We start from the raw sequence: 12986 nt of genomic DNA, 5'->3' as shown, positions 1-12986 counted from the left end.
GACAATTATCATGTTTTCTTCAGTACTGCAGTAATCCAGTGATAGTTGAATGTACATGATGCAAACAGGAGCTGCCAACATCTCATTCAGCACACTGTTAATGGAGACAATCTGACTAATGTAAAAAAAAAACAAAAAAACAAAAAAAAAAAAGTCCAGATATTTTAATATGATGATGATGGTGATGATGATTTTGCAGGTCTTGCTTGTCTGATGGTTTTAAAAATTATAATATTGGACAATATAGTGTGTGGCTCTCAGAGTTGGCAGAAGTGCACACATTCTTTAGTCAAGTAGAAGATGCTGACTAAGAAAATGTCAAGAAAAGTCCACTAGAACAGCTGAACTTTATTTGGGGTTAATCATTGGCACCTTAAATGATGGCAGGTGTGTACTGACTGTACATTATTTCAGTTTTTTTTATTATCACTCCCCCAAAGATTTCAGTTTGCTTTTCAACTGAGTTGTACAGGTTATAGGTCACAGTAATGGTGGAAAAAGTTCTGAAATGTTTTATCTTGGTCTCATTGTTTTATATCACAGAAACCTGGCATTTTAACAAGGGTATGAAGACTTTTTTTTTCTTTTTTTGTTCCATCCATTCAGGTTGTAGTAAATCTTGATATTGGAAGGTGGTGAACAATGTAAAATAATTTGTTACTTCCCACCACTGTTTGTTATTATATGCAAACAGCCCTGTCTCTTTGTAATAATGTTTATGTGTCACTAATGTTTTTTTCAAAATCACATTGTGGCAACAACGTAATTCCTGCACACATTATGTAAGAAAGAGACGTTTCTTTGAAACAATACATTTATATAATGTGTTAAATTTAAAAGAAGGTGGTTGGGGTGGATGGCCTCTGGACTCCTCCTGGTTCAGATTAGGAAAATACGGTGATTTGGGGTAAGTTTAGGCAATAAAAGTGCTTTGACTGCATAGCATATTACAAGACTGCCTATTTTACCAGGAAACAAATGAAAAAAGTTGTCAGCAAACTCTTTTGTGATTTTCCTCGGAATAAACATTTTTGTGACTTGCCACCTACATTGATTAATTCCTCATTATGTTAACAATTTATATTCTAAGAAAATTGAATTTGGTCAACATTATGTTTCTCTCAAAATGTATTTGTTGTTGTAGATTGTTTTTTATATAAATGTATTTTTGAGGCGCCAGGCCAAAAACTGTATCTATGTATAATATCCAAACATTTTGTGCACAAGGTTGTCAAAGGGATAGTTCACCTAAAAATGAAAATTCAGTCATTGTCCAAACACCCTTATGCTGACTGAAGGTCAGGCTTAGTTTTTAATCTACAAAACATCAACTTCAATTGTTTGGGAGATTCTGTAACACTGTTTTCCTGTGAAACTCCAGCAGTGTTTTGTGGACTAAAAAACTGAACCTGACATTCATTCGGCATGAGGGTGAGTAGATAATTACTGAATTTTAATTGGATAGCTCACCCAAAAATTAAGTATTACAATTTATGATTCACTTCATATATGCTAGTCAGTCCCAGTAATACCTTTTGAAGCAGTCAGTCCTACCTCCACTAACTACAGAGAAGTTGTCAGTATCTTTTGATAATGTCATTAAATTATAGGTTTAATTCTAAACATTGTAATTTTAAGGTTTTTATTTTCCAGGATTAAAGTAAAACTGTCAGTCAACAACACTATTCTGGAAAGGTATAAAAAGCTGCAGATGTTGCAGGAGCACACAGTTAGAGGTGATAGAAACAAGCTGCACTGAACAGTTAACGACTGCAGAGGTGTGTGCGTGTCATTTCCAGTGAAGGTGGTGAGATGGTCACTTCTGAATGTCTTCTAAATCTTTGGTTTGATTGTTTTCACTGAAGCAGTGTTACGAAGGTGTACAAAGTGAGAAAAACAAACAAACTGAATTTCACATTTTTGTCCAAGTTATGTTTTTATACAGAGCAGATGATTTATTTTGTTGGGATAAGAGAATTAAAAGCAAACTCTGCCATCATTTGCAGACTGTATTTGTTTTGTCATTTGAACAAGAGTTATGGTAAATTCAACTTCATCAACTTTGTCTTATTTCATTCTTGGTGCTTATTTGCATGTTGGAAGTTTGAGATACCTGTATTTTATGTTAACTGCTTTGCTTTACATTGTTATTGTTACTGTCAACATGTCCCTCACTGTGGTTATCTGTCTGAACAGAAACTTACATGAACCTATGTACATTTTTATGTGCAGCCTGTTTGTAAATGAACTGTATGGTAGTACAGGGTATTTTCCTCTCCTTCTGATTCAGATTCTCTCTGACATTCACACTGTTGCTGCTTCTTTTTGTTTCCTGCAGATCTTCTGTTTGTACACATACGCAAATGTAGAGTTTTGTAGTTTGGCCGTCATGTCTTATGACAGATATCTTGCTATCTGTTGTCCTCTGCAATATAACACACGTATGACATCTAATGCGGTGTTAATCTTTATTATTGTGGTATGGTTGTATTCATTTGTGAAATGCTTAATTACTTTATCTTTAAACATCAATTTGCCACTTTGTGGAAACATCATAAACAGTCTGTATTGCCATAACTACCTCATTGTAAAACTTGCATGTTCTGATACTACAGCGCATAACATTTATGGACTTCTTGCCACTTCTGTCTCTATCTTAGTCCCTCTGCTTCCAATCATTTTCTCTTACATGAAAATTTTCCAAGTTTGTTTTTCTGGTTCTAAACAGACCAGACAAAAAGCTGTCAGTACCTGCACACCTCACCTTGCTTCCCTCATGAACTTTTCTTTTGGGTGTTTCTTTGAAATAATTCAGACTAGACTGGATATGACTGGTGTACCCAGTGTACTACGAATCATTCTGTCGTTATATTTCACTGCACTGCAGCCATTTTTGGCTCCTATCATGTATGGAATGCAAATGTCCAAAATACGAAATACATGTAAAGATCTCTTTTGTTGTAAAATGTTAACCTGTCACAGAGGTTCAGTGTAAAGAACAGGGTCAGTACTGTAATTATGTGTAATAACATGCTCTGAATTAAAAAGTGATTAAAAAAAACTACAGTACAGAAAACATCTGTGTTTTACTTAGTGCTTTTACAGTTTTGTCAACTGCCGATGAGCACTGTGTGCACAGTTAAGATGTGGTATATTACTGCTAGATATTGAAACTATAAGTGAAGAGGAGAGAATTTGTGAATGTTGTGAGCTAAATGAGGTGGAGGATGAAAATATTTTTATTTTGTTCTGTCCGTTGTGTCATGATCTCAGACAAATATTTTTTGAAAATGTTCATGCTCCTGATTTTGATTTGACAGGTTTGGTTGGTTGGTTGGTTGGTTGGTTGGTTTGTTAATTGAATAGCTTTTTTTTTTAAAGGTGTTTTTGCATCTGAGTTTTTTTTAAAGCCTGGGAACAAAGGAGAATGACGATGTCTGAATGACAGTGATGTTTATGTTTGGATGATGCTGACGTATTGTGTTTTTTTCATGACAATGGGTTAACACTACTCCTACTTGCCATTATGAAAGCTGTACAGGAACAACTGGACTAATCATGTAAATACAAAGAAGATGAACTCGAGCAGTACATCGAAAGGAAAATGTCAGAATCAGTGGTATTGAGGAGGAGCGGGCGGTGAAGAGAGTGAGGACCAGCTGATAGAGAAAGTGTGCAGACTTGCTGCAGCCTCCTGTTCAGAGGTAAAGGAGCAGGATATCTCAACAGCACACTGGCTGGGTGGTTCGAGGAAGCCGGGCAAGAACCTCCCAGTGATTGTCTGATTTGTGAGTAGCAAAAAAACTGAAGAGAAATGACACATACAAGAAAATATTTATCTGTGAGGATCTCACAAATCTGAGGTATAAACTGTCCAATATGCCATGGAGAAATGCGAATACACTTTCATCAGAGATGGGATCATAAATACATTGCCATCAACAACCGGGATGACCTCTTCCTGATATAATGCTGACTACAAAGCTTTTGGCATTGACTTATAGAACAGGCCAGGAGTACAAATAAAAAGCCACCAGCATCAGAAGCTGCAGGTAATCACCCTAAATGTTTGTGGAATAAGTAAATTAGAGACTCCGGACTTCATTGAATTGTGAAAAAAACATTATGTTCTATGCTTCACTGAAACAAAAAACAGACAATATAGACATACCAGGATTAACTGAAAAGTTCGATCACATGGGTTCAAAGTGTTTATCAAGAATAGACATCATGTCACTAAGTGGCCTTCAGGTGCAGTCATAATTGCAGTAAGTAATGCCATTCAGGATAATTGTGTACAGAAAACAGTCCAGACTGATGACTGTGTATGTGTACAAATTAATAGAAATATGTTGAACTATGAGAAAGATTTGGTGCTTCTTGTAGTTTATATCTCCCCATACAAGAGCAGATACTCTAATATGGGCATGTTTGATGAATTGACACAAACTATTCTTGAACTTTCTGTTGATACCAATTGTCTTCTCATCTGTGGGGACATGAATGCACATACTCAGGAAAGGGTGGACTGGGTTGTGGATAAATACTTGACAGATGATATAGACATGGATGAGCACATCTGAGAAACTTTGTGCACTGTTAAAAAAAATTGGAAATCGGCTCAACTACCACTGTGGAGAAAGTCTATGGATACTTTCGGGGATTATAGTGGTAAATGTGGGGAAGATAAACATGAGTGTAAAGTTACTTCAACTGACAATACTGTGATTGACTACTTAATAGGCTCTCCACCTTTATTAGGCAGATTAAAAAAAAAAATGTACATGACTTTGATTGCCTGTTCTCTGATAAGCACTGTGTTATCAAACTGGTATTGTGTGGGAACTAAGAAGTTTATGAAGAGGACGCAGTGACACAACGTGACTGCTTATGGGACTCGGTTATTCAAGACGGACCAAGAATTGGTAAAGAGCACAAGAAGAAAAAAAGAGAAATATGTAGAAATTTATACAGTTAAATAATTTGGATAATCTGTTGCTCAACTGGGACGCCATGCCTGTGGATGAAACAACCGATTAAAAGACGTAGAATCATGATTGATAGTGGGAGAGTCACTTTTTCAAGACAAGTGACGAAAATGAATAACTGTGCGCATGTGGAAAGAAAGAAAGAAAGAAAGAAAGAAAGAAAGAAAGAAACAAAGAAACAAAGAAACAAAGAAAGAAATTAATTTAATAATGAGTTTAGGAACAAGAAGGATAAAAATCAAAAGTTATACTGGGATATGTTAGCTGATAATACATATTAAGAACGTCCTGTTCAGTTGAAAGATTTCTATGAGCACTTCAAAGGCTTTGCAGATAGTGAACCCCAAAGGGAAGAGTTAACAGAGGAGGTTAATAGTAACTGTATATTTGCTATTGAGGCACTAAATGCTGATTTTACAGAGGAGGATCTCTCTAAAGGTATAGCAAGATTCTTAAGAGTGGTAAGGCTGCTGGTATAGATAAAGTATTGAATGAATATTTTAAGAGCACAGCGTGCATCTTCTTACCTGTCCATATTAAACTCTTCAATCTGATCCTGAGTTCCGGGGTGATTCCTAAAACCTGGGTTACTAGTCTAATTGTGCCAATTCATAAGAAGAATGGGAATTCTAAGAACAAGGAGTTGTTTTGGGAAGCTCTTCGCTAATATAAGTCCTCATTTCATTTCATTTCGTTCTGTCCGTTATTTCATGTTTTCAGACAAATATTTTTTAAAAATGTTCATACTCCTGATTTTGATGTGACAGGTTTGGATAATGGAGCTTCTATTGAATATCTTTTTTTGATAGTGTGTTTGCATCTTCTGAGTTTCTTTTTAAAGCTTGGGAACAAAGGAGAAAAGTAACATATTTAATATGGAGTATGGATTATGAACTGTTTGGTTGTCGTGTGTTTTTTGGACTGTGCTTGTGTGTCTGTATTGTGAGATATCTCCAGGTACACAGGGATACATCCTTGTTCAGAAATGGGGCTGCCTAGGTCAGACTTACTCAAAAAAAAAACAATCAGAAAGATCCACTAAAATCACCAAGCTTACAAGCCTGGGCACGCATCATGATGCACAACGGAAAAACAGGAGAGGAATTGAGCGCAGCAGGGATAGTAACACACACATTAGCAACAGGGTTTTCTGTTACCTCAGAAGCAATCGGAAACACTTTACCAGCCAAATCATTACTATGAACGAGGTCAACCCCAGTTACAGGCAGCTGATCGTGAACACACACACACACACACACACACACACACACACACACACACACACAATATAACTCATCATGACCCGGGTCATAACAGTGACTCTGACCTTGTCAATAACTGCATTGTAGTGTGCAGACTGATGATGTGACATATGACAAATGTTGATAGTCACATCTTATTCCCAGTACATCCCAGACTAGAAATATAGTTACAAACAATCTCAGGATGACAGCCATGTAACTGCTTTTGAATTTGCTGGTGAGACTGCACCACTTTGTAAAATAAATAAAGTTTATTTGTACTGAAGATATAATGTGTAACTGGGCCTTACAGGCCGGCAACTAAGTACAAGCTATCCAGAAGGTTAAATAAACCATATCTATAATGCTTTGCAAAAACATTAATACAATATTATAATACATTTATATGGATTTATATAACACTATACATTTTTATAATCATCTGTTACAACCCCAAGTTGGGCTAGGGGATGAGGGGTGCAACATTAAATAAATTTACCCGGGAGAAAAAAGGAAGGAAGGAGAACTGAGACAAAGATGTAAACAAAAGTTATTTTATTAATCAAGTGTGTCAAATTAAGTTAACAAATTTAACTAACAAAAGGGTTAACTTAACCTTCTAAATTAAACGCGCGAACACACACACACACACAAAAGACAACAAGTGTCCATGCTAGCCAGGGAGGCTAACAAGAACACAAGCACAGAAGAACGAGTGCCTTTGCTAGCTGGCGGGACTAGCAAAGCACATGAGGGCGACCAAACGAGTGCCCTTGCCAACCATGGAGGTAAACAAGGCACAGGAAACACAAAGACAAGTGACTTCACTAACTGAGCGCACTTGTCGACCGCCACGAGCAGTCCAACCTGCTGCTGCTGCAGTATTAGACTACAGACTAGCAGACAGTAGTCTGCTGAATGGCCCACTGGCCCTGATCGAAAGGCCTTCTGACCCTGACATGTGGACTTCTGTCCATCAAATGGCCCACTGACCCTGATTGGCTGCACTCTCCAGGCTTTTAAGCACCAGGTCCTGATTGCAGAGCAGCTGCACCTGATGCTGATCACTGCAATCTGCAAGGGGAGGGGCAGAACCTGGGCACAGGAGAGCACAGCACCACACAGACACTGTGGCACGTAACATCATCATTTTATATAATCATTTTATTATCATCAACCATGATAAGTGGTGGATGCATTGTATTACTCAGTGTTCATAATGATTTATACTTCCATGACAAAGAGACAAGAGTAGCAGAAGAAGGAGAATCTGAGAACTGAATTACAGCGCATTATAACAACCTTGACTTTAGCCAGTTAGAAAATCACATAGAGAACTGCTCTGACATATTGTAACAGATTATAAATTCTGATTTTATTGATGTTTTGACACATTATTCCCTTTCAAAAACTTCAAATGTATAATGTTATGACATGTTAGAGCAGTTCTCTGTGTCTTTGTGTTAGTTTTAATATGCTGTGTAATCCAGGACTCAGGTTTCTCTTTCAAACACTGGTCTCACTCCGACATGAAGTATAAAGCATTACGAATGCATTTTTAATTGTGAATACATTGTGTCCACCACTTATAATACTTTACAAACCTTGTTATAAATTTGAGTGCATGATTATGAACATCTATAAAGAGTTTTGTAAAGTTCAGCAAGTCAGTGGACTTTGGTGGCAAAGGTGTTGAAGACACATTGCTCCTCACATGGCAGCTCACTTGTCACCTTTTTGTCACAGTTGCAGCAATACACTTCCACACTGAAATATACAATGGTAGTACAGTGAAGTTAGAAACATCAACTTAATATGTTTTTTTGTAAGTCAATGTAAACAAATCTTTTGGATGCTCTACTTTCCAACCAAACAAACTTTTACATGCGGTACGGATTTTAGACAACTTTAGTCCATATAGTACAGGGTTAAAGATCGGTTGGCATGTAAGCCAGTATAATGACAAAATGATACTCAATATATTAGGAACACTTTTCATATCGAATCTGTTCTGGATCATTTCAAAGCAAGCCCCAAAAGAAAAGTTCAGGAGAGAAGCGAGGTGAGGTGTGCAGGTACTGACAGCTTTTTGTCTGGTCTGTTTAGAACCAGAAAAACAGATTTTAAGAATCTTTATGTAAGTATATAGAATTAAAACTACAGGACAAAAGACACAAATACCGATGCTAATAAATCCATAAATGTTATAGACTGTGCTGCCATAACATGCCAGTTTGATAATGGAGTAGTTGTCACAATACACTTTGTCAATGATGTTCCCACACAGTGGAAAAGACGATCTGAAAGATGCTGCGAAACCAACACAAAGAAAGGAGATTAACCATGTTAGAACAATGAGCATAGCAATCTTTTTAGATGTCATACGTGTGTTATATTGTAGAGGATGACAGATTGCAAGATATCTGTCATAAGACATGACGGCTAAGTTTAAATATTCAACACTTCCATATGAATACAGACAGAAGATCTGCAGGTAACAAAACAGAAAAGGAACAGTGTGAATATCAGAGAGAATCTGAAGCAGGAGGAAAGGAAACAACTCTGTACTACCATACAGTTCATTTACAAACAGGCTGCACAGAAAAATGTACATTGGTTCATGTAAGCTTCTGTTCAGACAGATAACCACAATGAGCAAAAGATTACAACTCATAATCAAAATATATAAAGACATAAAGATCATGAAACATAAATATTTCAGAAGACCAATGTCAAAGTAGGCACCAAGTGTGAAATAAGAAAACTGTGTAGAATTTATCATGATGATGATCTGGTACTTAATCAAGCAATCAGAAGACTTTTTAAAGTCTGAACTAACTGCATTAATTATGTTACATAGTGTCACAGATTTCGCTTTATTTGTTTAACTAATATATGATTGTTGCTAGAGGGGCAGGAATAACACATGAAGCACCCATGAACAGTATTTTGTTGATTTACATAAACAATAAACAAATATGGCCTATTATCCAGTGTTATCTTTTCCTTATTTAAAGTCAATCTAATGCTTATGTTAAAACCTACAAAACACAGTTCATGAGACTGTATGAACCAGGCTCTGACTGCTTCCTAACAAAGCTGAACTGCTGCTTCAGTGTCTTTTAAACTTTTCAAATCAGTGGACACCCACAGCAGCAGTCTGGCCTCATTATCAGAACATTCAAATCAATATTGATTCATCATTGATGCTCTGGGGAAAAAAAGGCTGATAATGGAGACCAAATATTTCAGAATTTTGACTACATAGCTATTTTAAGTTAATTATGAATACAAAGGAACTTTTAAGGTCTCAAGCCGAGTCACCAACCAAAAAGAATGGCTTTTTCACCAAATTGTGCAGTCCTAACCATGAGCGCATGGTACTATTCCAATTAAAATCTAACATATGAAGTCAATTTTTCAATTTCATTTGTTTTTTTTTTTAAATTTTAACAAGAAACTGGATTGAAACGCAGCTGTCTAATTGACTGACAGATCAAGCTGGACAAATCTTTTGGATGCTCTTCACTTTCTTTATTTCAGTCACTGTACTTACAGTTTGAACATTTGTTAACACATCGGTGCATCAGCGTTGCCGTCAAAAAGAATCCCACAAAACACAAATACTTGACTCAGACTAAGACAAGCAGACTGAGAAACCAAAAAAGAAACCCACCACCACAGAAAAAGAACTACAAAAAGAACAATCGAACAAAAAACAAAGAAAAAAAGACAGCAAAAAACAAAGAAACATCATCATCATCGGTGTTAATACACATATTGATGTTACTTTTTAGGGATCCCTTAGATGCCAAATTTACAAATCCCCTTTGTATAATTACAGCCTAATCTTTCCCAGTAAAATCTATTACAGGGCTTCAGACAGAGAAAAAAAAAGTCTCCTTGGAGGATTTGTGAGTCTTTCCACAGGCAGAAGTTGTAAAACATGAAGCTAACTTGAAGAGATGGTTTGACATAATCTATCCAGTGCTGTAAGATGGATAACCATGCACAGTAGCACAGACGACTAAGGAGTTTGTTATATTTGTTGAATTCAGGCAAGGCCCGAGATGCACTGTAGAGGACTGAGCCTGATAGAACAGTGTATTATGGATGATACTTGATTACCAATTTCAACCCAAAGCTTACAAATGTCTCTCAACAGAGGAGAGGATAAAGTTGGGCATGTCAACAACTGGTGCATGAAAAGAGTATCTCTGGTGGCAGAAGTGAGCCTTCTTGACATGTACTAAGAATGGTTCTCACAATAAAGTTGTCTCACATTTCTGGTAATTGTTGAACATTATTTAACAACGGTACATTTGATAATGAACAAGGGCCGCATCCTAGCGATTTAAGGGGTAAGCATACTGTAAGTCAAGCTGGGCAAATCTTTTGGATGCTCTAAACTTTCCAACCAAACAAACGTTTACATGCGGTACGGATTTTAGACAATTTCAGTCCATATAGTACAGGGTTAAAGAGCGGTTGACATGTAAGCCAGTATAATGACAAGATGATTCTCAAAATATTAGGCACACTGCTCATATTAAACCTGCTCTGTATTATTTCGAAGAAGGCCCCAAAAGAAAAGTTCAGGAGAGAAGCGAGGTGAGGTGTGCAGGTACTGAGGGCTTTTTGTCTGGTCTGTTTGGAACCAGAAAAACAAACTTTAAGAATCTTTATATAAGTGTAAAGAATTAAAGTTATTGGACCAAAGACAACAAGGGAAGTGATAATAAGTCCATAAATGTTATTGACTGTGGTGTCGTAGCATGCCAGTTTTACAATAGAGTAGTTGTCACAGTACACTTTGTTAATAATGTTCCCACACAGCTGTAAGGAGGAACTCAAAGATGTTGTGCCAATGACTGCCAGAAAAGAGGTTAACCATGTTAGAGCAATAAGCACGACAACCTTCTTAAATGTCATACGTGTGTTATATCGTAGAGGATAACAGATAGCAAGATATCTGTCATAAGACATGACAGTTAAGTTTAAATATTCAACAGTGCCGTATGTTAACCAACAGAAAATCTGCAGGAAACAGAAGGGAACAGAAACGGTGTGAATATCAGAGAGAATCTGAATCAGAAGGAAAGGAAATATCCCTGTACTACCATACAGCTCATTTACAAACAGGCTGCACAGAAAAATGTACATAGGTTCATGTAAACTTCTGTCCAGACAGATAACCACAATGAGCAAAACATTTGCACTGATAATGAAAATATACATGGATAAAACAATCATGTAATACAAGTATTTCATAAGGCCAGTGTCATAGTAGGCAGCAAGAGTGAAATATGAAACCTGTGTAGAATTTCTCATGATCATCATCTAACTGCATTAATTATGTTACATGTCACAGATTTGCAGAGGCTAACTAATATCAACTAACACAAACCACATTAATGATTATTGGAATGAGGATAAACATAAGACATGAAGCACATATGAACAATATTGTTTACTTCTATCAAAAGTAATTGATTTTTAGTCAGCAAGTGTGACAAATATCCAGGGTTATCTTTCCTATATTTGAAGTCAATGTAATGTTTATGTTAAAAGCTACAAAACACAGTTCATGACATTGTATGGCTCAAAGTCTGACTGCCTCCCCCGTCCTAATGGAGATGACATTCCTTCTGCTTCTTTTCAGCTCTTTCAAATCAGTTGACGCCTACAGCAGCAGTCCGACCTCATTATCAAAATACCCAAGTGAACAAAAGTGATTGTTTATGCTCTTGAAATAGCCGACTCGCCAGACCAAATATTTGAGAATTTTAAAGGTGGTAAATAAAGAAGATTATGAAACACTTTACAAGACACAATTGCCAAATTAAAGCCTTCATGTGGTTCTTCTTATTCTAGTTTTAGTTTTTAACGTTGTTGTTCCCACTATTGTATTGATTGTAAATAGTTCCCTATCCACTGGCTGTGTTCCCTTTAGAGACGACAGTTTGATTATAGATCATTCATGAGCACTGAATCTACCTTTATCAAAGTTACAGACTTTTACACTCAACAAGAATATAAATACTAGACATTTTATTTTTGTTCCCATTTTACATGAACTGAAGTAAAAATTTACAGCATCTTCTTCTCCATCAGAAAGCATTTCTTTCAAATGTCAACAAGTTTGTCAATATGCATGTTCATGATCACTTAATCAATCTACCTGACAAGTGTGGCATAGAGAGACAATGATTAAACGGCACGATTATTGCTCAGTTGTGCCTTAAAATGCTCACAATAAGCGGACACTCTAAAGTTGGCAGTTTTATCTTGAATTAAAGCTTCAAGCAGTGATAACTGGGCCCTCACATCTCCATACACATCAGGATGTGTAGTGGCCATGACCTCGTTGCTGGTTACATTTTTATGTGGTTTGGACACCGAAGGAAGGAGTTCAGTGTCATTTCCTGTCTCCACTATGTGGTGCTACAGAATACCCACTAATTATATGTCATGTTCCAGTATATCAAGTGGAATCCACACGGTGAAAATTTCATGTAAATCAAATGACGAATGTCACATGAGGCTTACTTCCTGCTGCCATTGGATGGTGCAATCACTATAACTATAATTAACTATACTAACTATACTTAACTATAGCTATAATTGGCATGTAAATGTCTTCAGGTCTGGACTCTTATCAAACGTGAACTTAGATAGATTAGACATTGTACATTGAAGTTCCAGCAACTTCCTGTTTCATGGCAAAACATCAAAATTCAAGGCCATGATGAAAACA

General features: G+C 36.6%; 3 protein-coding genes across 3 annotated transcripts; 1 reads left to right on the top strand and 2 right to left on the bottom strand.

Moving 5' to 3' along the window:
- The first annotated feature begins 1982 nt into the window (after positions 1 to 1982).
- Positions 1983 to 2995, top strand: LOC146328631 (olfactory receptor 10A3-like). Its single transcript, XM_084716436.1, has one exon. The coding sequence runs from the start codon at positions 2039 to 2041 to the stop codon at positions 2993 to 2995; it is 957 nt and encodes a 318-aa protein (XP_084572562.1). The 5' UTR covers positions 1983 to 2038.
- A 2004-nt stretch (positions 2996 to 4999) lies between these two features.
- On the bottom strand, positions 5000 to 9011 carry LOC146328630 (olfactory receptor 10A6-like). The gene is made up of 2 exons (XM_084716663.1): positions 8091 to 9011; positions 5000 to 5017 (listed from the first exon to the last, which is right to left on the bottom strand). The coding sequence occupies exons 1-2, from the start codon at positions 9009 to 9011 to the stop codon at positions 5000 to 5002; spliced, it is 939 nt and encodes a 312-aa protein (XP_084572789.1).
- A 1622-nt stretch (positions 9012 to 10633) lies between these two features.
- LOC146328629 (olfactory receptor 11A1-like) lies at positions 10634 to 11569 on the bottom strand. Its single transcript, XM_084716435.1, has one exon. It carries the CDS (start codon positions 11567 to 11569, stop codon positions 10634 to 10636), a length of 936 nt encoding a protein of 311 aa, XP_084572561.1.
- Positions 11570 to 12986: the final 1417 nt, after the last annotated feature.

This window comes from Lutjanus erythropterus, chromosome 4 (assembly GCF_056507025.1).
Source record: "Lutjanus erythropterus isolate fLutEry1 chromosome 4, fLutEry1.hap2, whole genome shotgun sequence".
NCBI classification, from domain to species: Eukaryota; Metazoa; Chordata; class Actinopteri; order Lutjaniformes; family Lutjanidae; genus Lutjanus; species Lutjanus erythropterus.
The sequence above is the reverse complement of the archived record's forward strand: the minus strand, read 5'-3'. Positions and strand labels throughout refer to the sequence as shown.

Bases quoted from the DNA above. Each gene is read 5' to 3' on its own strand.
- LOC146328631 (XM_084716436.1), top strand. From the start codon at position 2,039: ATGGTAAATTCAACTTCATCAACTTTGTCTTATTTCATTCTTGGTGCT.
- LOC146328630 (XM_084716663.1), bottom strand. From the start codon at position 9,011: ATGATAAATTCTACACAGTTTTCTTATTTCACACTTGGTGCCTACTTT.
- LOC146328629 (XM_084716435.1), bottom strand. From the start codon at position 11,569: ATGATGATCATGAGAAATTCTACACAGGTTTCATATTTCACTCTTGCT.